At 43.4% G+C, this 27,386-nt stretch overlaps 1 protein-coding gene across 10 annotated transcripts in view; it reads right to left on the reverse strand.

Moving 5' to 3' along the window:
- The window catches only part of CACNA1E (calcium voltage-gated channel subunit alpha1 E), a 673,520-nt gene that overhangs the window by 33,448 nt on the left and 612,686 nt on the right, over positions 1–27,386 (reverse strand). For 9 of the 10 annotated variants that reach the window (XR_008306367.1, XR_008306368.1, XM_053247018.1 and 6 more), the window contains 7 exons: positions 26,662–26,727; positions 22,972–23,063; positions 22,428–22,593; positions 21,887–22,014; positions 5,430–5,526; positions 3,306–3,411; positions 714–821 (listed from right to left, as the gene is read on the reverse strand). Coding sequence is in view for 7 of the 10 variants with exons in the window: in XM_053247018.1 (XP_053102993.1) it covers positions 714–821; positions 3,306–3,411; positions 5,430–5,526; positions 21,887–22,014; positions 22,428–22,593; positions 22,972–23,063; positions 26,662–26,727 (763 nt within the window). In the remaining 3 variants the exon portion in view is untranslated. Of the gene's footprint in view, positions 1–713; positions 822–3,305; positions 3,412–5,429; positions 5,527–21,886; positions 22,015–22,427; positions 22,594–22,971; positions 23,064–26,661; positions 26,728–27,386 lie in introns of those variants that run through there. The other variant, XR_008306369.1, reaches the window with a different exon arrangement.

Consider the following 27,386-nt stretch of genomic DNA (forward strand, 5'->3'; position numbering starts at 1 on the left):
ATTTGTGCTGCTGCACATTTAACATGAAAATATGGTTAACTATTGGGAACGTAAACATTTCTCCAGCACAAAGTGGGAGGGAGCACACATTCACAAGGTTGGCTCCCAATTAGTAAACCCTGGTTCCCAGGGAGCCAGCATTACATCTTCAGTGACCCAAAGATGGGCTGTACAACAAGCACACCAGACTGGTAAAGTTGGTGTGCACATTCCCTAAAAATGTGTCAGGACCCAAACACCATAGCATTGCAAGACTTTTTGTATTGGGGCTGGTTACAGGGAGGTGAGACTATGCTGAAAAAGGGCATAGGGCAGTGGTTCCCAACCAGGGTTCCTCCAGATGTTGCTGAACCACAGCTCCTATTATCCCTAGCCACAATAAATTGTAGCTGGGGCTGATGTGAGTTGTAGTTCAGCAACATCTGGAGACTCCCAGTTTGGGAATCACTGGCATAGGGCTTGGATATGTTTTAGAATTTATTCTCATATGTATGTGGTTTTGTTTTTAAATATGGCTCCCTACCCTGAGGCCTATGGATGGGAAGACTACATATCAGGCTGGAATTTGGGAGGAAATGCACCTGCTTATACTGTATCCATTTCCTCTTTTGATCAGGTATTTGGCCTTGCATCTTTTTCAGTCTTCCCCTACCCAATTCCTGTCATCATGGGGACCTGAAAGCGATGATGCCTAGCCTATAGCAATGACTCACTTTTTGGCATGGGCACCAGCAGATCTAGCATCTTCTGTGAAAGGTGAGGCCAGATGGTCAGAATCTCCTTCTGGAGTCCAGAGTCCAGCAGCTGCCAGTCTGCACCACCTAGAAGAAAGCAGATCAAAACAGCTCTGACCTAACTGCTGAGAGAGAGAGAGATAGATAGATAGATAGAAAGAGAGAGAGAGAGGGGGGGGGGGGGTAGTAGGGCTCATTAATTATCCTCTCTGCCTTTTGCCAGTACACCTAGGGTGATATACACAGGGATTATGTATATCTTACCCCTGGTGGCGCAGTGGTAAAACTGCCGCCCTGTAACCAGAAGGTTACAAGTTCGATCCTGACCAGGGGCTCAAGGTTGACTCAGCCTTCCATCCTTCCGAGGTCGGTAAAATGAGTACCCAGAATGTTGGGGGCAATATGCTAAAATCATTGTAAACCGCTTAGAGAGCTCCAGCTATAGAGCGGTATATAAATGTAAGTGCTATTGCTATTGCTATTATCCCTTGTCGTCCTCACAACAATGCATTGGGAGAGTGTGACTTGTCCAAGGCCAGACAGTGAGCTTCATGGCTAAGCAGGGACTGAACATAGATGTACCTATATAGATGTAGTAGTACCTGGTCCAAACCTGACCATTCCATCAGACTGGCTCAGTAGGAGGGAGTACAAAACTGCTATGGAGGGTTCAGCACATAAATGAACAAGGACAGCAGAGAACTTTACAAATGTGCTCCCCATGTTGCGAGTGGCAACAATATTACCTTATAATCTGGTAAGCACACTGTGCCTTCAAAGCTTCACACAATGGCAGGGACAAGCTCCAGATCTTCTCCTGAGCTTGGAACTCCATAGGGGGATGGCGGCCCATGCTAGGCTTCAGAGGCACCCAGGACAGTGAGAAGTCTCACTGCTTCTGAATGGCTCAGAAGCTCAGTGCAACTACATATGCCCCTGTTCTTGTCCTAAGCCTGGAACTCAGGAGAAGAACAAGGGCTCTTCTTCCCTGACCTTGTGCTGGGCTTTGGAGACACTCAGCACAACCTCGTGCTAATTTTGAATGCCTTCAAAGGCCAGAGCTGAAGTCAGATACAATACTTAATTAATTAATTAATATACCCACCCTTCCTAAAGTGGCACAGGGAGGTTTACATTAAAATAAAAAACACATAATAAAACAATTAAAATAAGGAAACATTTAAACCTGATTAAAACTCATTAAAATTAAACTTCAAACTAGATATCATTAAAAGCCAGGCTAAAAAGATAGGTCTTTTAAATAGAGATTTAAATCCTTTTAAATCAGGACTCTCCCCCTCCCCACCCTCCTCCTCCCAACCACAAATTCTGAATGGCTACCCAAGGTCACCCACTGGACATCAAGGTTTGACACTGATATAGTTTTCTCTCAAAATTCAGGAATGTGGGGCAAAGGACATTGTCAAGGTATAGATTTAGCAACATCTGCCAAACTTAGCTCAGCAGAGGTACAGACCTTCTGTCAAAGCTGAGTTTTCCCTCTCAGTCTTACACAGAACTTTCAAAATTCTCTTCATCGATGTACTCATTTGCCAGTCCCTCATTAAAGATATGAGTCCCACTCCATCCCACACAAGCCTTCTGTTATCCCATGCTCATTCTGGTTATTCCATTCAAACTCTGATCCTGAGTCCATCCCACACAAACCTGCTGTTGCCCCATTTCTTTCTTTTTCCTTTTTTGGTGTAAGTAGATTTCAGGACAGCTTAAGATGGAAGAGAATGAAAAGGCTGGGCAGCCCAGAAGCAACAAAGTCAAGGGCTCACTTATGACTATAAACAATGGGTAAAAACAGACAGCATTTTTTCAGCACTCACCAACATCTTCACTAACTATGTTTAGTAAACCAGAGTCCTGCTGCACAGGTGCAGGGTGTGTGTGTGTGTGTGTGTGTGTGTGTGATTTTTATCTCTCCTTCTTGTCAGAAGCACTCTTTAAAATCCATAAATATGTCCCTGAGGGTCACTCAGTGGTCAGGGATACATTAATGTTAAAATGTGGTTCTGGGGGAAGGAGAGATCAGCAAAAACTACTGTTCTGCCTGCCCAGCAGGACTCTGGATTAGTAAATATTGCAGAGGTGCTTTGCATGCAGAGCCTCCACACTGTTAGCAAGGATGTCAGTCACAGAGACTTCTTCAGCCACCTTAAGAACCCAGTTTTATAAATGTACTTGCCAGCAAGCTCTCTCAGCAAGAGTCTTATCAGTTATCTTGCACATCAGGTGAGCTATTGGCTTTCTTCTTTAAAATGAAGCATATATACACTCATACACTTACTTACTTACTTCCTAGTCTGCTCTAAGGATGTTGGGAAGAGGTATCCTGATATTATCAAAGATATTAACCAATAGGTGCCCACTGCAGCCGTAACAACTTGTATCAGAAAACAAACCATCTTTTTTCCTTTTGTGCTAAAAATCTGCAGAAACAGTCTATCAGGGCTTGCCCCAGGACTGGCCAAAGGTAGATGTGCTGTGGGGGTAGCAAAGGTGCAATCAAGTAGTCTTTGCCATACTCCACCCCCGCCCATTACCCCCTTTTGTTTTTACCTTTAGCAATCTTAATATCCAAAGCTGTTCGGATGAGTGCCATTAAGGTGGAAGTGAAATGAACTGTGTTGTCTTCTGCCACAGGCATATTCATCAGGACCAGCCTCTGCACAAGAGAAGGAGGGAGAAAAAGCAGGCGGAAAACAATATCGAAAAACGTATCAGGGAGACACAAGGAAAGATGCCAAGAGAATGCATAAAAAGGCATAGCCAAAAAGGAGGGCAAGGAGGACCGCCCCCTCCATCCCCCCCCAGCACTCCCCCTTCAGCGTGCCTGCTTGCTTTCTTTTGCCATTTTTATTCCACCCTCTTGCTAGCTTGGGGCAAGAAAAAGCACTTTACAAGAGAGACAGCCCCAGGGGGACTTCTGTATCTCCTGTTCAGAGCCATTTTGAATCCCACCCACCCCCAGCTTGAATGAATCTCAGATCCCAAGACACTGTTCAACTCAGGGCACTTCTGAAAAACCTGCTACCCAGCTACATCCTGGCGCCCCCTTTTTGAGTTTTTATTTTCATTTTCATTTTCAAAGCCAGTAGGTTTGGCAGCACATGCAAAGGTTCCAACTTATCTGAGGTTGAGGAGTGGGGAGAGAGAGTGCAAATGGAGAGAAACCAATGACCAAGGCAGGAGTTGATGGGTCATGCTCCTTTCACCACAGGAGAGGAAACCAAAATGGCCAAATCCACTTCTCAGAGAATATATATTGCTTTGCATGTTCTTATGCTACCCCTTTGGCCACACCTACCTGCACCCTTTTGAAAGCACCATACATCCAAAATGCTTAAGTGAGGTTCAAGCCAAACTATGTGTTTCCATATGCATGGCGGGGGGGGGGGGGGAAGAGAGCTGTGTACTTCTGAAAGCATGTGGGTGTGAGTGCAAGTAAGTTTTGTGATGAACATAAGTGAACAGAAGCTGTCCCTGGCTAGAATCCTGGATAATGCCATAAACTGACAACGGGTATGATTACCCTGAAGGCTGCAGCAGTCTTCACTTGTACCATTCAAACTACAGCTTTTAGGACCCGAGGCTCTCCAGCTTTATCTGCAACTCTATAATAACATACATCCAGCTTTCCCATCTTTCCAGAACTGAGCAGGGCACCTTCTCCCACTAAGTCACAGCCTCCTCTCCTGTCACATATACCAAGCACCTGGACTGCAAATTCCTTCAGGTGCCACAAAGGTTTGAGCGCCCACTGAATGCAATCAGGTATAGCACTCACAAGCAGACAAACGTCACAGGATCTTCTCTAGCTGAACTGAAGGGGATAGTGTTTGTTGCATAAGCAAATCTTTAAGACCGGAGCTCCAAACAGGTAAGCATGTTATGCTTTTTCTATAGGAGGTGACCTTTACCTGCCTGTTCCTGCTTTTCTATCAGTCAACAGGGGCAAATGCACATCATACATCTGCACATTCTTTAGAGTGCCTTTCCACAGTCTTCCCACATTGTTCTAGATTCTAATGGCAGTGATTTGCTGTTGGCCCATCTAGTCCAGTGTTGTCTACTCTGAATGGCAGTAGCTCTCCAACGTCTCAGACAGAAGTTCTCCCCTAGTCCTGCTAGCTGGAATCCTTCCAGGGATGGAACCTGTGGCCTTCTGCCTGTGAAGCATGTTCTCTACCACTGAGCTATGGACTATCAATCCTTATTTTGCATCTCTTATCCCCTTTCGAAGCCAATGATGTTGATAACTGCACAAAGCAAACTAAAAGGCTTAGGTAATCCTTCTCCATTATCACAGTTCCTGTTCGTTTTAACCCCTGGATCTATACTGCATATACTCTCTGCATCTCTTTCACTGAAAAGGGCTGCCTTAACTTTCAGCTTCTCTTTACTTACCCTGACCTACACACATTTCTCTTCCTATAGTGGGGTACAGACTGAATAAAATGTATCCATTTATTCCTATAGTGGGGATGCTTCCACTGCAGATTAGCAGTGATCACACTTGAGAGGTAGAGAGACCATTAAATTCTTAGACGGGAGCACAATTTCTCTTGGAATCAAATGATCCTCAAATGTATCAAGCTCCCCTCCACCCACCTTCCACCCCACTTCTGCCTTTCCCCTTCCTTGATGATCACTAGCCCACAAAGGAAAGAAGGGTTGTTCTACCTTATAAGCAACTTTGGAGGGACATCTCTTGCCGAGGCCTAGTGGTGGGGACATGAGAGTCAGCATTTCATACATCTCAGTGTAATGGATGCGGCCACTGCTCATGGAGGGGAAAGAGGACAAAGGGAACAGGAAGAAGAAGATGCAGAGAAACAAAAGGAGAAAAAGGCATTCCCAGAGACCAAAACCAAAAAACAAATCAAACAGAAATAGGAGAAAACAAAAAAACAGACAAAACAGGAAAAGAACAGGAAACCCATTAATCAATGCAAATCATACATGACAGCCTGCACTGATGTGGATTTATAGCACCCCTCACACAGACATAGGAACACCACCAGTATGAATTGCCTGCCTTTCATATTGCTACTGCTGCTGCTGCTTTTAAGGCCAGTTCTTCTTGCAGATGTAGCCTTTGCCCCACATCGTTCCCAGGGCTGTGTGCAAGTGGTATAAATCAAGATACACAACACTCCAACAAGGGGTTATTCAGGATATGGTGGTGCACACCTTGGTGAATAAGCAAAACCAGAGCTGTTCCCTGAACCCCAGGGGTTGCTTTCTTTCCCACCAAGTCTTGCAATTCATGTGGTCATATAACCCGTGGCTGAAGTGGCATGTACCCTCCCCCGCCCTGGTCGTGTCTATGCAATCGGAAAGCAGCATCTTGCATAGGAGGCAGTGAACCAGGATCACTTTTCAAAGGAATGTATCCATTTGCTTCCATCTAGCTCTGGGGATGGAGCACTTTCCCACCATGCACTGGTGCAAAGGCATGCTAAGTGGCTAAGAAAATAAAACCCGGTGGGGGGTGGGGAAGTCTACATGCCATGCTCCCACCCCCAAGTGTCTCCCACATGCGACTTCAAGTTCCACCCGGTTGGAGTTTAAAGAGTTTCGGCAGAGGCAGCTGTTTCGCCTTCTGAGGTTTAGGGTTCATTTCATTTGGGCTCCCCATTTTAAAACTACAGTTATAGTAACTACCTCAATGGTACTTCCTCTCTTGTGATTGTCTGGCTGCAGTAGTCTAACTTATTAAAAAAAATACCAGGGCTCATATCTGCTTGAAAGTCACATTTCTGGACTTGAAAACTCCGTTTCTTAACTTGATACATGTGGGGATTCGTGGGAGTGAATAAAGGCACTCTCTGTATTCTCTTCATAGGTGTTGGCCTACTTCTAAAAACAGTGCTGTGCAATATGGGAGAGAAGTACTCCAGGCCAACAGCTAAGCCTTTTGAAATGGATTCTGGTACCTGACACAATCAAGTCCTATCTCAAATGAAGCTTTAGTTTTTCTAATAAACACTGCCACAAGATTTCTCACTTCCTCCTAGGTGAGAGACGACAGGCTATCTTTGCTGTTGCTTGTTAAAACAAAAGGCCCTCATCTTACCTTTGAACCAGACACACATGGACACATCACTATTAAACACTGAATTGTTCTTCAGCTGTTATGAACAACAATTTCTTTGCCTGTATTATTAAATTCGGGTTATGTTGTAACTGCTCTTACCATCTTGTTTTTTGTAATGTGCAACTATTTTGCATATATTTCACTCAGTTATCCAAAACTATCTATTTCCTACATTTATTAATTTTGAATAGGACGCCCTCAATCAAATGATACTCAAGCTGGATTACAAATTAAAAGAGTTTTATAGGAATTTCTCCATGTGAGGGAGCCTGGATGATATGGTTCTATCTCTAGATAATCCTGATCCTAAAACTATCCTCAAATTAAGATGGGTCGTCCTTCAAAGTAAGATGGGTAGTTTTAAATTGGATTTACTTTCCTTCTGTTTCAACCTCTGCAGCCCGAAGTTCCCCTAGTGAAAAAGGGAATTCTATATAATTTTGTGGAGAGCAATGAAGTAAATCATAGTCCTGAAATCTTGCACTGATCTTGTGAGAAAGGGCAGAGCATGATGGAAACTACAGACTATTCTGGAACATCAAATGAAGTTTAAAAAATGAGGAAATGGTGTCTGGAGCTTCAGAGCTAAAGAAATATGTTGAGCATTAAGAGTTTGTTTTTTAAATCCAAACCTGGTAAATATTTGGCACAGCACCATTACACAGGGGAAAACTTATAATTGCCAAGATGCTCAAATATATTTTGCTGACTACTGTTGATCGGACAAGCAGTTATTTATTTATTTTATATACTGCCTGACTCTGAAGACAGTTCACAAAAGTAGATACAATAAAAGCAAAATAAATCAACCAGAAAAACAACAATTTAGAACAATTTAAAACAATCACAGATTACTAAAAGCCTAGCTTAAAATATGTGTCTTAAGGGTTCTTTTAAAGGTGGGTAAAGATGTTGAATCATGAACAACTATAGGGAGCACATTCCAGAGCCCAGGAGTGACTACAGAGAATACTTGCTCCAAAGTTGCCTCCAGAAAAGCAGACAGCATCTCTCATGACAGACCTCTCTCGATGATCTTAATGTGTGGTGGGGATCATGAAGAAGAAGGTGCTCTCCCAGATAACTCGGGCCTAAGCCGTTAAGGGCTTTAAAAGTAATTATCAGCACTTTGTATTTTGCCTGGAAACCTATTGGTAGCCAATGCAATTGCTTTAGAATAGGCATAATGAGGTGCTTCCCACAACATGTGTGAAGCACCTGATGGGGTTCTGCGGAGAGAGCAGGTTTAGCCTGCTCTCCCCACAGCTGAGCAGCTGTTTGTAGGTTCCATCACAGAGCCAGTGGGGGCTGTGGGGATCGGGGGCCATGCGGCCCCTGGAAGTTCCAGGATCCTGGAGAGACCCCTGAGCCTGGGAGGCTGCTTGCAGCCTCCTAATCGGGGGTCTACTCATGTGTTGCCATGCGCCACGGTGACAAACGAGCACAACAATAAGGTTAACGGAGCCATCACTCTGTTAACCTCATTTAAAGGGAGGGGGATTTATTGTGGTTAGCTGCTGGGAGCCATGTGGCTCCCGTTGCAGCACACAATCGGCCCACAGTGGGCTGGGCTCCCTTAGCCCGCTTTTGGCCGATCGTGGGAATAGCCTCAATATGTTATCTCCAAAAACCCCCAGAGACCAATCGAGCCACTGCATTTTAGACCAAGTGAATTTTCCAAACTACATACAAAGGCATAGAGCACAGTTTATCCAGAAATGAAAACTGACAGGTACTGGTGTTGTCATTTCATAAGACATTCTTCCTTGACAATCTAGGCACAGCTTAGAAGTGAGGAAAGCTGAAAGAAAACATTTGTGGAAGAGACAAAGAGCTCAGGAGAACTTCACTTGCCCACACCCAGTCTTGTGACCGAATAGTCTGCAAACTCTCTATAGGCGGTATCATTTCTGCCTATAGACCTGCCATGGAATGTAATCAGTAAATTCAATGAAAATGAATTGCATGAGTACACTTCAGAAAGCCAGTGGTTGGTCTGCTTTGGTTATGGAAGATTCAGATGTGTTTAAGATCCAGAAATTTAGCACAAAAGAAAATAATGGGAAGACAATGGCAATGGGAAGCAAGGAAGGCAATTGTGGAATTTGAATAACTGTTTCCAGCACTAGCAAGCCTCATACTTGCCCATTACAGTGGTGAAGTCTTGGAAAGTATGGTGTAGTGGTTAGACAAGAACCAGAGAGACCTGAGTTCAATTCTCCATTCAGCCATGAAACTCATGGGGTGACTCTAGACCACTTACTTATCTCTCAGCCTAACCTACCTCTCAGGGTTGTTGTGAGGATAAACATAACCATGTATACTGCTCTGGGCTCCTTGGAAGAAGAGCGGGATAGAAAGGCAAAAACAAACAAATAAAAATAAATCCTAAACATTAATATTGTTGCAGCCCATTGTCTTGTGCAATAAAAACTGTGTTTTCTCAGAGACACAATTTCCCAGATTGTTTTGGCCATCTTAATTGTGTCTGAGAAATCTCCTCTGTAAAGAGGAAATACAGGGAAATGGAAGCCAATTAATTATGGATGGGATGGGGTAGCTGAACAGATTTTAGATAGAGAAGGGAGAACTAAAATATGTTTAGGACAGATGAAAACAACATTAACATAATTGGGCGACGGATGTGTCAGTGAATAGCAATTACTAAAGCTATTCTCATGGGCAGCCTAACCCAGGCTGGGGCAGCCCATCCTGGGTTAATCAGCTCATGTGGAGCTACTTTTTGTCCCAGCTTTTAGCTAGGGTTAAGGGTGCAAGTGTGCCCTTAACCCCAGAGCCGGGTATGCACGCAGTCCACGCACACAGTGAGCTGGGTGACAACAGCGCCCGGCTGAGGGAGGATTCCTTCAATGCACTGTGCTCCTGGTGCGGTGCATTGAGGGATGCCGGTGGACGTCCTCCTCTGCCTCCTTGCTCTGCTGCTTGCTACAGTGCCACTCAAGTGCCGCAGCGAGTGGCAGAGTGAATGGGGGAGGGAGATCGGTTGTGGGGAAGGCAGGCTGCCTACCCAGTGATGATTATGTGTATGACCTTACTGTTTCATAGCCACCTGGAGTCCTAGAATAAGGCTTCCACACTAGAGCCTTTTAGCACTGCAGAGGCATTGCCCTCTGCCATCAGCTGGCAGTTGCAATTAAAATGGAAGGTCCACACACAGCACTAATCCAGCACTATGTTATCTAGCGAAACCCTTTGCCATGGCCAAGATCCTCCTTTAATCTTTGCTCACAAGTAAATCCCATTCAGCAAAGATCCTTTCCAATACTCATTAAAAACTGGTTATCTTGCTTTCTGATCATGGCTGTTTTCTTTGTATTATTTGTTTTTGTTCTGTTTTAATAGCAAAGTAGCACTATTTAAAAGAAAAAGAAAACAAATACAGAGAGAAAATCAGTAATTAAAGCCTCTCTCCTGCTACTGAGGCCCTAAAAAGCAAAGAGTACTTTGCCTGTCCACACTGGTCAGGCTGGCATTTCATTTTATTGCAAAATCACCACCACCACCACCACCACCATCATCATCATCATCATCATCACCACCACCACAAATCAGGTCTGAAAAAGTACAGGAGGCCAAAGACAGAAGACACTGGATTTCAATAGTTTGAAGACAATATTGTCTGGACTCTCCATAAAAAAGTGAATGGAAAAATGGTTAGTAATTTCAGAGGGCAGGGCAGGCAACTGGAGTGAGGAGGACTTAGAAGCAAATATAAATGAGGAAGCTAAGAATGATTAGAACGCTTGCTTCCCAGAGACTGATTTTGCTGTTACAGGCTCCTTTTATATAATATAGCAATAGTAAATAGCTTTTTATATTAAACAAAATATTGTAATTATTTGCCAGATACAAGTGACTACATTATCAATGTTTATTCTACATATGTCTTAGACCAGAAAAAGAAATTCACTCCAGCACATTAAGTGCAAGGAGTACACTGTGTCTTTATTTTATCAGTAAGATGATCAATGATATGTTATATCAAGGTCAAAAACACTGGAGTGTCTAAGTGAAACTTGGGCCATTCAAATGGTGTTATCCCATCTTAGTTATCATTTGCTAAATTGTCAGATGAGTTCTGGACAAACAAAAAGGTGTGTGGATCTGGGGTCTCTTTGCCCAGCAGAGGTCCAGCTTCTCCTATGGAGTTGACAGCTTAGATAAACTACAAATGATGGAAAAGTTCCGATCCTAAGCTACAAAAGGTACTATTCAGAATGTGAGCACCTTAATTTTTTGGAAGAACAAAGGCTGAAATCAAAGGCTATGGGCTAAAATCATTGTTCACTTCTTACTGCCAAGGCAATTATTTATTTGCAATGAATAAACAGATGAGGTTATCAAGAACTGCAAATGAATTGAGCTTGGAGCTAGTAAATGCAAAAAGAGAGAAATAATAAAGGTTTTTAGACCAAGTTAAACAGCATACCAAAAATTGTAATTTGACTGGTCTCTGCGTGTATGTAAGAGAAGAAAAGGGATTCACACACACACACACACACACACCCGCGTGTAACCTTTTCAGCTAATCTGTTTGATTAGGGGCCTAGTTCTTGCTGAGGTGACAGTTCTATGTCTGGGCTGTACCACTTCAAGTGGGGGCTCACATGATAGATTGCTCCTCCATACAAAGAGGAGCAATCTATCATTTGAGCACCCACTTGAAGTGGTACAGCCCAGACATAGAATGAGATGTCAGGGAGAAAGGTTTTAGTCTAGTCTTTTCTCTGACATGCTAGTTTGTTTTTAAATATGAAATAAATTTTTGTGATGGAGCCCTGTGAGCCTCCACCTGCTCTATGAAGTCATATAGGCCAGACACAGATTTACTATCTCAGTGAGAACTAGGCCAAAGTCAGGATGTTTGAGACTGGCAAGTGAATAGTGCTGTTAAGAAGAGACTCTTGAGCTCAAGACAGCTTGAACTCTAATGCTATTATTCTGAAGGTCAGCAAAAGTGAAGTTCTAGATAAGTGGAGTTCACATGCCCATTTACCATTGAGCCTCTGAGCACTACTGAACATTTCAGACTACTTCTTCTTCTTAATCCCTTGCCCATTTTACTCTTCTATATTTTTGCACCTGCACTAGAACAATGTGCATTCATGAGATGAAAAATGCATGCCCAGAGAGGACTCTGAACTTGGAAGCAAAAAACATGTCTCCTAGATATACTCTTTATGCCAGAGGAGACATTCAGCCTACTAAAACCAAGGAACCAGTTCTATTATATAGGATCAAAATGAGAAATGTCTTATTTCTGTTCAGATTTTCAGCCAAGAGCAGCTCCCAAAGTGGCTTACAATTAAAATGTATACAGATATATAATTGTAATAGGGATACACAGGGGAATATATATGAACCTGAATTTGTCTTTGTTTGAGCAGTGAATTAAAACCAGTTTCCCCATCCCACCCTGGGTATAACAGCTGCTGATTCTGAGATAGTGCGGATCTCTTTAAACTCAAAGGAAAGCGACACCAGGTTCCTTTATGAGGTGCAGTGGCGGCAGAGCAGAGGGGGAGGGAAAGGTTTAATGGGTATGTTCCTATTGCCGGGTTGTGGCTGGGGATTGGGAGGCAAACCTTGCACGCCACCCTGTAGGGGCAGTTCTCTCCCAGGCCCAGAGGAGGCGAGATCACCCGTACTAATTTGTACATATCCTTATACAGGATCCTGCCACTGGAAAGGAAGCACAGGTGGGTTAATAGGGCTATTTAGGAAAAGGGGAAGAGGAATCAAGCACGTAACCGATGGCACCAGAGATGTGCATCCTTCATCTTCTGTCTCCCGTTAGAAAAAGGCTCCCCTGTGAAAATATATCGATTGCCTTCTCTGTTCCAACATGTTTTCACTGAGGGGTATGACCTAGTCATTGAGAAGGCCTGCCCTATAGTTGTATTCCAAACCCTATCCCATTTGCCAACAAGAAGGTTATTACAAGATTAAAATGATCCAGACCTCAGGGCTCAGATAAGAGCTTATCCCTCTGGGGTCTCACCTTAAGAGATCTTAGCACAATGTAGCTCAAAATAAGCCAGAAGAGCAAATGGTTCTGCAGGTCATCTATTTAAATCCACTTAAAGACACCTCTGTGGAGTTGAGGTGCTGTACAGGAGTAAAGTGATGTGCACAGAAATAAAACAATTGCCCAAAGTTGCCAAATGATAAAAGACAAGATTAGACCACAAACATGCTAATTTCTAGTGCTAGAGTTGTACATAATTTAATGGTATTCAGTTATTCCTAGCTTTTGGTAATTGGTGATAGTTTCAAAGTTATCAGAATGAGGGAAATGGTTTAAGGCTATTACTGAAGCCACTGCAGATCACCTGCATAAACACCAAGAAAAGAACATAAGAACATCAGAATTGTTTTGTTGGCATGCAAAGAGGAAAAGATTCCTCTTCTTCCTTCTTTGCATAGTACAGTTGCAATGTAGTTGACTTTTAATCTCCTTACTTTCTTGTCACCTCTTCAATAGTTCTCAGTAGGCATGTGCGAATCGATTCGGGTACAAAATTATTTGTACCCAAATCTAGCTGATTCGGGCGATTTGTAGACAGAATAAATCATCCCTGTGCTCAATTGCACAGACTTTGGTACAAGACAAATGACCGAGATTTGGTCCCTCATTCAGAGATTCAGACCTCCATTTGTGGCCACAGTGTGTTGGGTGGTAGTGCCCAATGGGTGGAAAGAAGCTATCAACCAGATTTCAAAGACATTGGGCAAAGGGGTGATTTTTAACAATTTTTTGAAGTTGGTGTGTCTTTGTGGCAGATTCAGGGCAGAAAAGGGTTTCCGGGGGCAGAAGAGTGGGTTGGGTGGTAGTGCCCCAATGGGTGGCTGCTACCACCCAGACTTCAAAGAAATTGCAGAAAGGGGTGATTTTTAATTTTTTTTTTAAGTTGGCAAGTCTTTAAGCTTTCCCCCCATAGGGAATAATGGAGGATTTCAGCAGCCCCATAACTCCACTTTGGGGGCACCAGGGTTGCCCAGAGCAAGTTGTGGTGTAGTGTACACAGGGTGCCAACCACTTCCAAGCCCATGGGGTACTGGGTTATGTTGTTTTCAGTGTATGAGGTGATCTGAGAGTATTCTTTGGTGGAAAATGAGAGTGGATTCTAAGTTCATTCATCATTTCTCACCAAAGAAGATTATGAATGAACAAAGATGAGCAGTGATAGTGGATTCTAAGTTCATTCATCATTTTGCACCAAAGATGATGAATGAACATCTTTGTTCATTCATAATCTTCTTTGGTTCAAAATGATGAATGAACTTTGAAAGAATCCACTCTCATTTCTTTCTAAGTTTATTCATCTCCATTATTCCCTATGGGAAAAAGCTTAAAGATGCGTAAACTTCAAAAAATTGTAAAAAAAAAAATCACCCCTTTGCCCAATTTCTTTGAAATCTGAGTGGTAGCTTCTACCCATTGGGCACTACCACCCACCCCAGTCTTTTGCCCTGGAACCCCTTTTTTGCCCCAAATCAATTAAAAAAATTCAGGTACAAATCAAATCTGGGGTGATTCGGCGGGGGGGGGGGGAGATTTGGACCCAAAACAAATTGGGGGTGATTCGGTACAAATCATTTTTTAAAAAAAACCGATTCATGCACATCCCTAGTTCTCAGAGCAAGGATGCTTTCAGTTCTTTGTGCAATAGCCATAGGGCAGGTTTAAAGAAGTTCACACAAATCATGTTCCTGTCTAATACTGCTTTTCCACTTTGACAAAGTGCTCATCAAGGTGGCTAACCTGTGTTTGGGCCGTACCACTTCAGACTGTGGGTGTGGGGCCATATGATGGACTGCTCCAAAATAAAATAAAAAATAAAATAAAATACCTCTCCACATAGAAAATTAGTATGTCAAGGAGAAAGGCTCCAGCCTGGCCTTTCCATGACATGCTCGTTTTCTATCTGGAGGGCATTATTTTTTTCTGTGGAGGACAATTCTATCATATGAGTCCCACCATATGAACTGAAGTCATATAGCCCAGACAAAGGTTTACAGTCTCCCGTCTTGCCTCCCTTCTGCATAATACCCATCTTCTTAATCTAACAACAGAAGGACAGCACAAAAATGCTGGAGGCTAATTAAAAATATGATTTTTAAAAAAATAGATAATTTAAACACAGTTACCAAGTATAAAAGGAGAAGGCGAAAACTTCAAAAATCACAACTATGATTTTTCATAGGAAGGTCTGCTGACTTTTGAAAAAACAGATTTAGCAAAAGACAAGGCTTGCTGTGGTAAATAATTATAGTAAATTTGGTGGGCTATATGGCTGGAGGATGGGAAGAGAAGAGTAACCTAGAAAATCCCAATTATACTTTTTATTTAAAATCTATACATTAACAAAACAATATGGGGCTTAAAATAAAGTATAAAATATGCATTATGGAAATAATAGCAGACTGCTTCTAAAAGTAGAGATGTGTTTCAGCAGAGAGGCTGCTTTAGACTGCAGCACCTTCAAGAGTATTAGGTGTATTGAGGCTTGAGTGAACAAGCAAGAGGCTACTTCTTCAGTTGTACTTGATGGAGAAGACTCTGGCAGATGAGAGATCATGCCACAATAAATATACTGGCTTGTAAGGTGCCACAGGGTTCTCTGTTGCTTTTAGCAAAAGTAGACATTAACTTTCACTAGCATGGAAAATCCTTGACAGTAACAATAGTCTGACCTAGGACAATCAAATGGTTGCCTTGAAATGCAACTCTTCCTCAAGCAGTTACAATCTGGAAATTTCCCCTTCACTGGCATACTCTTGCACCTTAAGTCAGTTCATTCTATAACTACTTCTAACATTCATTTGAAAGCTGAGTCACGAGTCCATTCAATGACCAGCATTTGGCAACATATGCACATCTGAGAGCTCAGACACCCTGTCAGGAGAATTATGTGGGGCGGATTTTGCTAAGTTAAAATTTAAAAAATCACATGTCTGAACAATACCCATAGCAGGGGGGAAAGCCCTATTTGTGTATACAAAACAGCATATTAGTACCCTTCTGGGTACTAGCTTAGCTTCCCCCCTAAAATATTTGCTTTCTATGTGCAGGGAGTTTTTAATATTTACATCAGAGAAAATTCAAACATGCAGCCCCACATCTGCAACGTGAAGTGCTGAAGTCCACAAGGATTGCACAGTATGATTTTCCTGATCACGTGTTTCAGCTCTGATTCTATAAGTGACATTTAATACAAGCTACTCTCCCCAATACATACTTTGCCTTCAAACCTTGCATAATATTGTTGTAAAGAAAGAGGGAATCTAATCTGGCTGGAAAAGGATGTAAAGTGGCATCATGAACTGACAATATCAGGATAGCAGCAGTTTGGATGAATTCATAGATACCAACAAAATTAGATATCATTTCAGCTGGTGAGATTCCAATATTGCTAGAGCTCCAGAGATGATCCCATCTCTTTCCCAAATCTGTGAACACTGACAGATAGATAGGTAGGTAGATAGATAGATAGATAGATAGATAGATAGATAGATAGATAGAATCTATCTATCTATCATATTTTTACACTACCCAAAACTTACGTCTCTGGGCGGTTTACAACAAGATTAAAGTTAATTAAAAACAAAAAATTTAAAAGCAAGAAATTTAAAACACAATTTAAAATTTTAAAACAATATTCTAAAAACAACATTAAAGCAATCAAAACAATATCAGTTAAAAGTCTGGGTGAAGAAATGCGTCTTTAGAGACTTTAAAAAAGATGTCAGAGATGGGGAGGCTCTTTTTTCACTAGGGAGCACATTCCAAAGCCTTGGGGCAACAACAGAGAAAGCCTGTCCCTGAGTAGCCACCAGACGAGCTGGTGGCAAATGCAGACAGACCTCTCCTGATGATCTCAATGGGCGGTGGGGTTCATAACGAAGAAGACGTTCTCTTAAAAACCCAGGGCCCAAGCTGTTTAGGGCTTCATAGGTTATGACCAACACCTTGTATTTTGCCTGGAAAAATATTGGCAGCCAGTGTAACTCATTCAATATGGGAGTAATATGGTCTCTCCTAGATGACCCAGAGACCAGCCTGGCTGCTGCATTCTGGACCAACTGTAGTTTCCGGACTATGTACAAGGGCAGCCCCACATAGAGCGCATCGCAGTAATCCAGTCTGGAGGTTACCAGCAGATGTACCACTGTTTTGAGGTTGTCTATCTCAAGAAACGGACACAGCTGGCGTATCAGCCGAAGCTGATAGAAGGCACTTCTGGCCGCTGTCTCAACCTGGGACACTAAGGAGAGACTTGGATCCAGAAGCACCCCTAGACTGTGTACCTGTTCCTTCTGGGGAAGTGTGACCCCATCCAGAACAGGCAGATCAAAATTGTCTCTCGAGTTCCAACCCTGCACAATGAGTACCTCCGTCTTATCTGGATTCACTCTCAGTTTGTTATCCCTCATCCAGCCCATTACCGCCTCCAGGCAGGCATTTAGGGAGGTTATGTCCTCTCCCGATGATGCTGACATGGAGAAATAGATTTGGGTGTCATCAGCATACTGATAGCACCCTGCACCAAATCTCCTGATGATCTCTCCCAGCGGTTTCATGTAGATGTTAAACAACATCGGAGACAATACGGAGCCCTGAGGAACACCATACAAAAGTTCAGATTTTGAAGAACAGCAGTCTCCAAGGGACACCATCTGGAACCTGCCTGAGAGGTAGGAGTGGAACCAGTGCAGAGCAATGCCTCCCACCCCCAACCCTCTCTGACGCTCCAGAAGGATACTATGGTTGATAGTATCAAAAACCGCCGAGAGGTCCAAAAGAACCAACAGAGTCACACTTCCTCTGTCCATTCTCAGTTGGAGATCATCCATCAGGCTGACCAAGGCAGTCTCCACCCCATAGCCAGCCCAGAAGCCAGTTTGAAATGGGTCTAGATAATCCATTTGCTCCAAGACTGTCTGGAGCTGGGAGGCCACCACCCTCTCAATTACCTTGCCCAGCCACAGAAGTTTGGAGACAGGCCTGTAGTTACTCAGCTCTGAGGGATCCAAGGTAGGCTTCTTTAGAAGTGGTCTAATAATTGCCTCCTTAAGAATAGGAGGCATCCTACCTTCCCTCAAAGATGCATTTATAATCTCTACCAGGCCTTCTACAACAACCTCCCTGCTAGATCGAACAAGCCATGTTGGGCAAGGGTCAAGAGGACAGGTGGTGGGCCGCACCGTTCCAATCAGCTTGTCCACATCCTCAGGAGTCACAAACTGGAACTGATCCAACCTAACCACATAAGAGGAGTCACTGGATACCTCCACATCAGATACTGAAGTAAGTGCAGAGACGAAATCCAAGTTGGCCTGAATACGAGAGACTTCCCCCCACAAATAATTCATTAAACACATCACAGCGGGTAATAGATGGTTCCAAATTCTGATTCAAGGGAGGAGGGGCACATACTAGCATTCTCACAACCCTGGACAACTCCGCAGGACGTGAACTTGCAGGTGCAATACGGGCAGAAAAGAATCACTTCTTTGCCACACGTATCACCTGAGCATAGGTCTTCAAATGAGCACTATGTTGCAATCTGTCAGATTCAAGCCAAGTCTTTCTCCACCTGCGCTCCAGTCATCTACCTCACCGCTTCAGCCCCCATAGTTCTTACGTATACCAAGGGGCCAGTTTGGAAGCGGGTCAGAGAGGACGCTTAGGAGCAATCATGTCTACTGCCCTGGTGAGTTTGCTGTTCCAATTCTCCACCAGGACATCAACAGGATCGCCGGCAGAGCCAACACTGAATCCCTCCAAGGCTTCTTCAAATCGTATGGGATCCAATAACCTTCTTGGGCGGACCATCCTAATAGGTCCCTCGCCCCTGCAAAGGTGGTGTGTGACTGTGAGTGGGGTGGGGTGTGACCCTCCCCCAACCAGGTCTCTGTAATACATACCAGGTCGGCACCTTCATCCAGAATCAAATCATGGATGGTTTCTGATTAAAAGGCATCATGCCAGATAATGTTCTAAAGGCTGCCCACAGCAGTCTTAAACCAACTGGAGAAAGACTAGAAGGCCGATACTTTCAAGTTTGCTATCAGAGAGATCAACATCTGTGGAGGCCAAGTCATGGAACCATGCCAGCCTCATGGGCAGGCTGCTGGGGGGAGCGTTGGACCAGTAAATACCTTAAAGTAAAGGTAAAGTTGTGTCTTCAAGTCAGTGTTGACTCCGGGCGACCACAGAGCCATGTGGTTTTCTTTGGTAGAATACAGGAGGTGTTTACCATGGCCTCCTCCTGCACAGTGTGAGATGATGCCTTTCAGCACCTTCATATATCACTGTTGCCCGATATAGATGTTTCCCCTATTCTGGGAAACATACCAGCGGGGATTCGAACCAGCAACCTCTTGCTTGCTAGTCAAGTTATTTCCCCGCTGCACCATTAGGTGGCTAAGTAAGTATCTTACCTCTACTTTTAACGGTTGCCCTCTTGTCACTAGCCTGCCCCCTTGCCACCCTTTAAAAGCCTTTTAAAGCCAGGATTCCCCTTTGCTTGTAAGGGGAATCCTTACTGGATTCCCCTTTACAAGCATACCCTCTTGAACCGCCGAACCAGTTTGATTGAATGGACCAAATTGGCCAGTTTGAACTGATGGGGAAGACCTGCATGTCAGCAATTGGTATGAAAAGGATCTAAATGTCTTAGTGAACCACAATTTAAACATTAGCCAGCAGTGTAATGCAACTGCTTAAAAAGCTAATGCAGTCTTGGGCTGCATTAATCGAGGCATAGGGTGTCTTCACATGACTGCCAACAAGTCTGGGGAAATGTTGGAGATATGTTAAGAACCAAAAGTGTGTGCTCTGGGAGGATGTGACCTCCAAACTCATCCAATTCTGGTCCCTGAGATTCTCCACCTGACATTCTTTCAACTTCTGTTGGAAGAACCAAGATTTGAAATCGGGTGGAGAATCTCAGGAAAATGTTGGGTGGAGTGTGGGAACTGGGCTTGGGTGGGTTCGGCTGTCATGCCCACCAGGAGTGCACCCTCTTGGTTCCAAACATATCTCTGACATTTCCCCCATTTACAGACTTGCCGGTGGTTGTGTGAAGTCACCTAGTGTCCAAATCACAAGAAATAATAGTTCTAATCTGTTCTATGCTGCTCAATCTTCACTTGGAAGACTGTGTCCAGCAATGGACAATACATGTTAAGGAAGACACTGATAAAGTGTAATGGGCTCAGAGGAGGGCAACAAAGATGGTGAGAAGTCTGGAAACCAAGACCTATGATGGACGATTAATATAATTGGGTATGGAAAAGAGAAGACTAATGAGAGATATGATAGCTGTCTTCACATAGCTGAAGGCTGTCAAAGAGGAGGAGCAGACTTGCTCTCCGCTATTCCTGGGGACAGGACAACAACAACAAAATATTTATATACCGCTTTTCAACACAAGTTTCCAAAGCGGTTTACATTGAGAAATAATAAATAAATAAGATGGCTCCCTGTCCCCAAAGGGCTCACAATCTAAAAAGAAACATCAGATAGACACCAGCAACAGTCACTGGAGGTACTGTGCTGGGGGTGGATAGGGCCAGTTACTCTCCCCCTGCTCAATAAAGAAAATTGTCATATTAAAATGGTGCCTCTTTGCCCAGTTAGCAGGGTCAACTGCTAACGGGAACCAATGGGTTGAGATTACTAGGAAGCAGATTTAGACTAGACATTAGGAGGAATTTCCTAACTATAAGAGCTGTTCAACAGTGGAACAGTCTGCCTCATGCAGGGGTGGGCTCTCCTTTGCTGGGAGTTTTCAAGCAGAAGCTGGGCAGTCATCTGTCAGGGATGCTGTAACGGTTTTTGGCATTGAGCAGGGGGTTGGATGAGAAGACCTCCAAGGACCCCTTCCATCTCTAAAATTCTACAGTATGATTGATCTTCTCAGAGGGATGTAAAAACAAAGCAGAAATGTCACCTAACACTCTGGAAGCAATGAGATAATGGAGAAAGGCTCTATGACCTAAAGAAACGGCAGCAGTAACAGAGAAAGAGACCATGGCTCCAAAACCATAACATCTAGAGGTGATCCCAGGAACTGGTTCTCACAATACGTTCACTATGTACCCTAACATTGTTACCGAAACCTGTTCAAATTAGGAGAAAGATTACGAAACCTTGCTTTTTCATAGGATGAGTTAGTTGCTGTCACTGCCCAGGGGGTGGTGACTCTCCCTCTGCCTAGATCATTAGGGGATAGATAGGGCAGCAAGCAAGCTGGTATGTTCATGTCCATACAACTGTACAACTGATACTTCAGGAGTTGTGAACACCTCCAGGCAGATTCCCCTGCTCCTTTGCTGGGGCTGCAAAAGACCCCTGGAAACTCCACCAGCTGTAATGATGCTTTATCTTTGTGAACTGTTCTCAGTACATTAGCCTCATTAATCTAGCAATACGCAACTGTATTCATGTGAGGTTTTAATAAGCCAGTCTTCAGTCCCCTCACTGGTAAAAGCTGCTTGATCACATACAGTGTGTACTCCCTTAAACATTCTTGTACACCTAGAAGCTCTTATTGGGCCTTGACTCCCTGGAGTGTGTACACAGTGCTAAGCATCACACCTTATTTATTTGCTTCAAGACATACTGGTGTATCCATAGCAGACACGACTCCCACATTAAGGATGCTGCTGCTCCTGTTCAAAGGAATTCCCAGAGGCTGCAAGGAGAACTGTTATTATATTAAAAAGTACTCCCTTGTCTTAAAAAAAATGGGAGACATGGACCTTAGAAAATCATTTAAAAAAATTAGTGAGCTTCACCCTTATTTCAAACTAGCTCAGACTCTGAGAAGGATCCTTCACAGTTCTTTTAGCAAGACCATCCAGCTCCTTCAAAAGCCAGGGCTTTGCATAAGCAGATTAGGAGGCTGTAGAACAGAAGAAGGACCGTTCCCTTTTATTTGTGCTTGGTGTACATATGACATCCACACAGGTTTTGCAAAAGATGTAACAGTAGAGTGTGCCTACATACCATGCAGCTCTGTCGTACTCTGCCCAAATCCGGACAAATTCATCAAGGTGATGAGGCCCCAAGATGGAGGAATCCCGAGTCAGGTACTCAAAATTGTCCATGATGACGGCCACAAAGAGGTTGAGCATCTAAGTATGGACAAAATGAGCATTACAAGGGGATGAGGAAAGGGATAAACAAGAATGAGGAAAGCAGAGGAAGATAAATACATGGGGAAAGAGGCAAGCAAACGACTTTGAAACTCCCTGCACATGGTTTTATGACAGCAAAATTCTTTATATTTGTTCCATGCTGACCCTGTTGTAAGATTACATCTCCTTTAACAATCTGTAATAAAAATTTGCTGCCTTTTCCATCATGTTTGGGCCAGAAAACAGAATAATTGTTCAGGAACCTTCTGGATTTCTTTTCTCATTGCCTTCCATCAATCATGATATTGTGGATAATGATTATTCATTTATTTTAAGGGATTTCTAGCCCACACTTCAGCTCTCAAAATGAGTTGTACATAAATGCAGGGGGTAGGGAAATGGGAACTCACCAAGAAGGAGCAGAAGAAGATGAAGGACACAAAGTAAACATATGCCAGTTCGGTGCCACATCGTTCATTTTCATTTTGTCCAGATGTTGCAGTGGTGTCTGGCTCACAGCCTTTACCCTCCAGGCATGAAAGCATGATCTCCTGCCATGCCTCCCCTGTGGCACTCCTGCATGCAAAACCAATCCATCTTAAAAGTGCACTGCTCTCTCCAACAAATCTCCCCCGCTCTCTTAATACCATTGTTTCTAGCATTAACCAACATCTGCTGCTTCAGAAGATATAGATCGCAGACAATGCTGTTATTGCAGGGACAGTTTGTGACATGGGTCCTGCTGTTCAAAGAAACAAAGGCCAGAAATCCCACTTCATGCACAAGCAGTTCGTGCTTGCACAACCTGTGATCCCTGAAGTCAAATGCAGCCCACCAGCCAAGTATTGCTGACAGAAGAACAGCAGGCTTATTGAGCCAAAATCAAGAGTAACTTTGAAGTAAGAGAACAGTCCACCACCCATTTGGCAAACAAGCTTTCAAAAATCCATTTACCTGAAAAGAAGCATAAGTGAACCCAGGAAGCTGCGGAAGTTGTTGTGACGGTTAATGTGGCTTTCTTCATCTAGTTTGATATTTCCAAAAACCTGAAGTCACAGAGAAGTGAGAAGTCAGAATAGTAGGATTGACAATGAAGCAAATATAACACTCTCCAAGCCAGGCAACTCTGAGAACTGTGCAGAGTAGGCAGGGCCCTGATCATCTCCCATCTCCAATGTATGATGACACCAAAGGGCAAAGGAAGTCATTAATCATTACTAATTATAGCTGATGACAAATGAACATTTGCATGCAAACACATGCTATAGAGGCATGCTTCTAACCAGAAATGCCTCGATTGGTCAAAAACAGTCATGTGGGTTGAGGGGGGGTGGACCAGGATTAGGGTAGGCAGGGAGGGGGTTAACTGCTTCCTTATTAACCACTTACCTATTGAAAACCACACCCCTAGCAGTATTTTGCCTCTGAAGATTGCTGCTTCAGGGAAGCAATTTTGGTGAGAAAATGGGATATGGGAAAAAGAATGGACCTCCGCATGTACCCTGGTTCTGAATGGGCTTGCCCTCCACCATGTGGCTGTTTGGGGGCGGAGAGAGGCATTTCCGGTTGGAAGCACACCTCTATCTCACAAGTAGTTTGGTTCTTGGACATAGTCTGAAAGAAGGACCCTGCTGCTCATGGTGCACTGACTGCTCATCTCCCTTTCAATTCTGGTCAATTTCCCTGTTGTAACTGGTTCTTCTACTCTTCACAAGTGAACAAAAACTTACTTCTTCTGAGATAGATAACAGTATTCATTTTAGCAAACTAAAAAATACATACTTAATACATCAGGAGCTTTACCCATCAGCCGTCTTGTGATCAAATTCAAATCTTTATTGTTACGGTCATTCGACCAGCAAATCACAAAACGTCTGGTGATCACACCCACACCCCGCCCCCATGAGGTTCTTCTTCCCAGACACCTCTTGTGGTAGAAGCCCCTCCTACAACAACTAACCTTTCAGTTCCCACAGTTCTGTTATATACACTTTACTACAACCATCAACTGCTTCAGCGATTTTTTGCCTGCCAAGTTTGCTTGATTTGGGGACAAAAATGTTGGGACAAAAGAAATAAGTGTGAACTCATGGAAGCCTCCCTCAAGTCACTTTCAACTACATCTAGCCTATATCTGTTGCAATCATGTAAATTATATAAGCTGCTAAGCAACTCTTCTCATGAAAGATAGATTACACTTTTCACGCTTTTAAAAACAAAAACAAAAACAACAGGCTGAACACCTGAGGGGCATGTTAAGCTGCAGCTGGCGGAGCCTTCTCTGTTGCAAAGCAATCTTGGGAAGGGGCAATTTGAATGGGAGAAGAGATGAACGGGAAGTGCTAATTCCTTCCCTTGCAAGATGCTTTCCCCCTGAAACTCACACTCTCATGTCCTTTTACTCCCACCAGTGTTCCAGACACAGGTCTCATAAATAAACACAGGTCTGGAACCCCATAGGAATAAAGGCAATTAGAGGGAGGGAGAAGTTGGTATATATCATCAGAGATCCCACTGAAAAGATTTTAAACATTACATTGTAGTTAGAGAGGCCTTGGTTTTAAATTGTATTGCTGATAAATAGCCACGTTTCTGATTACAGAGTTTAGAAGGATCTCAGTAATTCATATATGCTTTTCCATGGATAAACCTAGTTGTCTGCCATCAGGAAGATGAAGACTAGAGATGAATTCGGACATCATGCAGAACCATGGTTAAAACTTTGTTCAGCGCGATGTCTTGAAGCCTCAGGAGCATGTGTTTCCCCCATTCCCTGCCTATGTGAACATCAGAAATCTACTTTCAGGTTGGTCATGATGTCTGAAGTAGGGATGTGCATGGAACCGCGGAGCTGCAGTCCGGCACTGGGGTAGGGATTCCTTTAAGGGCGGGTGGAGGGTGTACTTACCCCTCCCGCCGCTTTTCCCTTGCTGGTGCACGTTTTTTGTTAAGCATTTGGGGCGGCAGGATACCTCCCTGCCGCCCCTTCCCCCTCTCAGCAGCAAAAGGCTTCAGAAAGCCTTTTGCGCGTGCACGTGTCACGCATCACATCTCTGCGACGTGCGTGTGCCATGTCTCCACATCACACACGCGTGCACGTCGCAGAGACATGATCGGATCAGTCCATAGGCCTGTAGAATGGCCTCCAGACCGGTGCGTGCACATCACTAGTCTAAAGCGACTGATCTGGGTTTATTTCCAACCAACTTACTTGAAATAAAATGAGCTCAGAAAACCACTTCAAGTCTTCAAATAGAGAAATCAGATCTTTATTTCAAGGAAGATGGTTGGAATAAACTAAGATTGGTAGGTTCAGACATCACGACTGATGTTGGTTTGTTTTTAACTGCATTCAAAAGTAGAATTCTTCCAAAGTGAGTGTGGGCAGGGAAGGGGGGAGCACATCCACCTAGAGCTTATGGATGTCACACAGAACCCTGATTTAATTGTGGTTCCATAAGTAGATGTTTGAAGCAGCCCGAGGTCTATTAAGGGGACTTTATCTAAATATTTAGATTTATTTATTTAATGTCCTTCATCCATTTGTTAGAGATACAAAAGCGTTTATTACTAGAGAGATTTCAGTGTTACAGGGGACACAATACCAATGACACTTAGAAGTGCCAACATTTTATACTATTATAGCATGTGAGGATTACAGAATATTTTAGACTCACGTGGTTTCCTGTATCTACTTACACATTTTTTACTGGACTTAGGTAAAATGTTAGAATTTTTAAAAACACCCAGATTAAAGGTCACTTTTATTTACAAATGAAAAGGGCAGCTGTGGGCAATACATTTGCACCCATTTTTACTAACCTATTCATATCATAGGTGGAAGAATACGACATTTTGCAGTTGGAAAATAATCTCTTTCAGAATAATGTTGTAATGTATTACAGATTGATTGCTGATACTTTTGTGGTATTCCAAGAGTGTAATTCAGGCATCCCCAAACTGCAGCCCTCCAGATGTTGCTGAACTACAACTCCCAGCATCCCTAGACACAATTTTTTGTGGCTGGGTATGCTGGAAGTTGTAGTTCAGCAACATCTGGAGGGCTGCAGTTTAGGGATGCCCGGTGTAATTCATAGATAAATGCTGTACCATCCCTTCAATTTTCTATAAACGTGAACATCTACTCAGCAGCTTTTTTAGATATATAAATCAAGGTCAAATACTAGAGAATAGGTTAGTTAAATCCACAGACAAGAATTCCATACTATATTATACTTATTATTGTTCACTGCACATAAAGAAATTTTTGTCTCTGATTAGAGTATGTGTTATAAGAGAAATTGCCCTAGTCAAGAACATTGTGAAATTCACTCTACATTTTATGCCTGTGTGCTCAATAAAAGGGGTTATCCAGTTCATGTAACTCAATTAAGCTCTTGATAGGGTTAATTCCCTCAAAAGAAGAATAAATACTGCAGAACAATGCTAAACATGAAGAATCTAACTTAATCCATAGTCTGGAATATCATCATATGATGTGATCTGAATACTTGGTACTATTATTCTTTTATCACAAAGGGTAGCACATTAACAATAGGTTCTGTCCTCAAATCTAATCGATAACATCTAATTCCTTTACCAGGCAGAAGCAGGGATCACAGGTGTTTCTAGACATTTCCTTACCTGCATTCCAATGATTGCATAAATGAAGAAGAGCATTGCGATCAGGAGACAGACATACGGAAGGGCCTGAAAGGTGCAAACAATGCAAGGGTCTGTTTTATTATATGCACAATAGTTTTTGCCTTCCTATGAAATGTGTGCTTGGCTTACTTGCTTGAGCTACCTGGACCTATAGAAAAATGGCAATTTATAGGATTATATTGCAAGAATAGTGTGTGCTAAATTTTGGAAGGAAGACAATTAATGAATAACTAGCTTAACCTGCGCAGAGCATCTGTGCACTAGTACCTGATTGCTCCTCTCACCCCCTGCCACAGACCCCCTCACCTCAGACATCTCTCTACCCTCACAAGAGCTGCACTCCTGCTCCTCCTCCTCCATCCAATTGCTTCCATCCCCATCACCCCTCTTGGTCGCAGCTGCAGCGTTGCTGGCGCCTATTGGCCAAGCTGCAGCCCCCTATCCCCAGAGACCTCCCCACCCTCACCCTGCTCCTCCTCCTCCCTACAGGAGCAGCAGCAGTGGTTGACTGGGCCCTTCCTTGCTGCCACCGTCGCCATGGCCACTCGTTCCCCTCAGGTCGCTGACAGGCTCGGGTCCGTCCCTCACCTTTCCTTCTTTCTCTCTTCTCCTCCCTTTGCTTTCTTTCTTTCTTTCTCCCTCCTCCACTCATTCTTCCCCTCTGTATTTCTTCCCTCTCCCTTCTCTCTCTCTCTCCCCCTCCC

The sequence above is a fragment of the Hemicordylus capensis genome, chromosome 4 (assembly GCF_027244095.1).
Source record: "Hemicordylus capensis ecotype Gifberg chromosome 4, rHemCap1.1.pri, whole genome shotgun sequence".
Taxonomy (NCBI): domain Eukaryota; kingdom Metazoa; phylum Chordata; class Lepidosauria; order Squamata; family Cordylidae; genus Hemicordylus; species Hemicordylus capensis.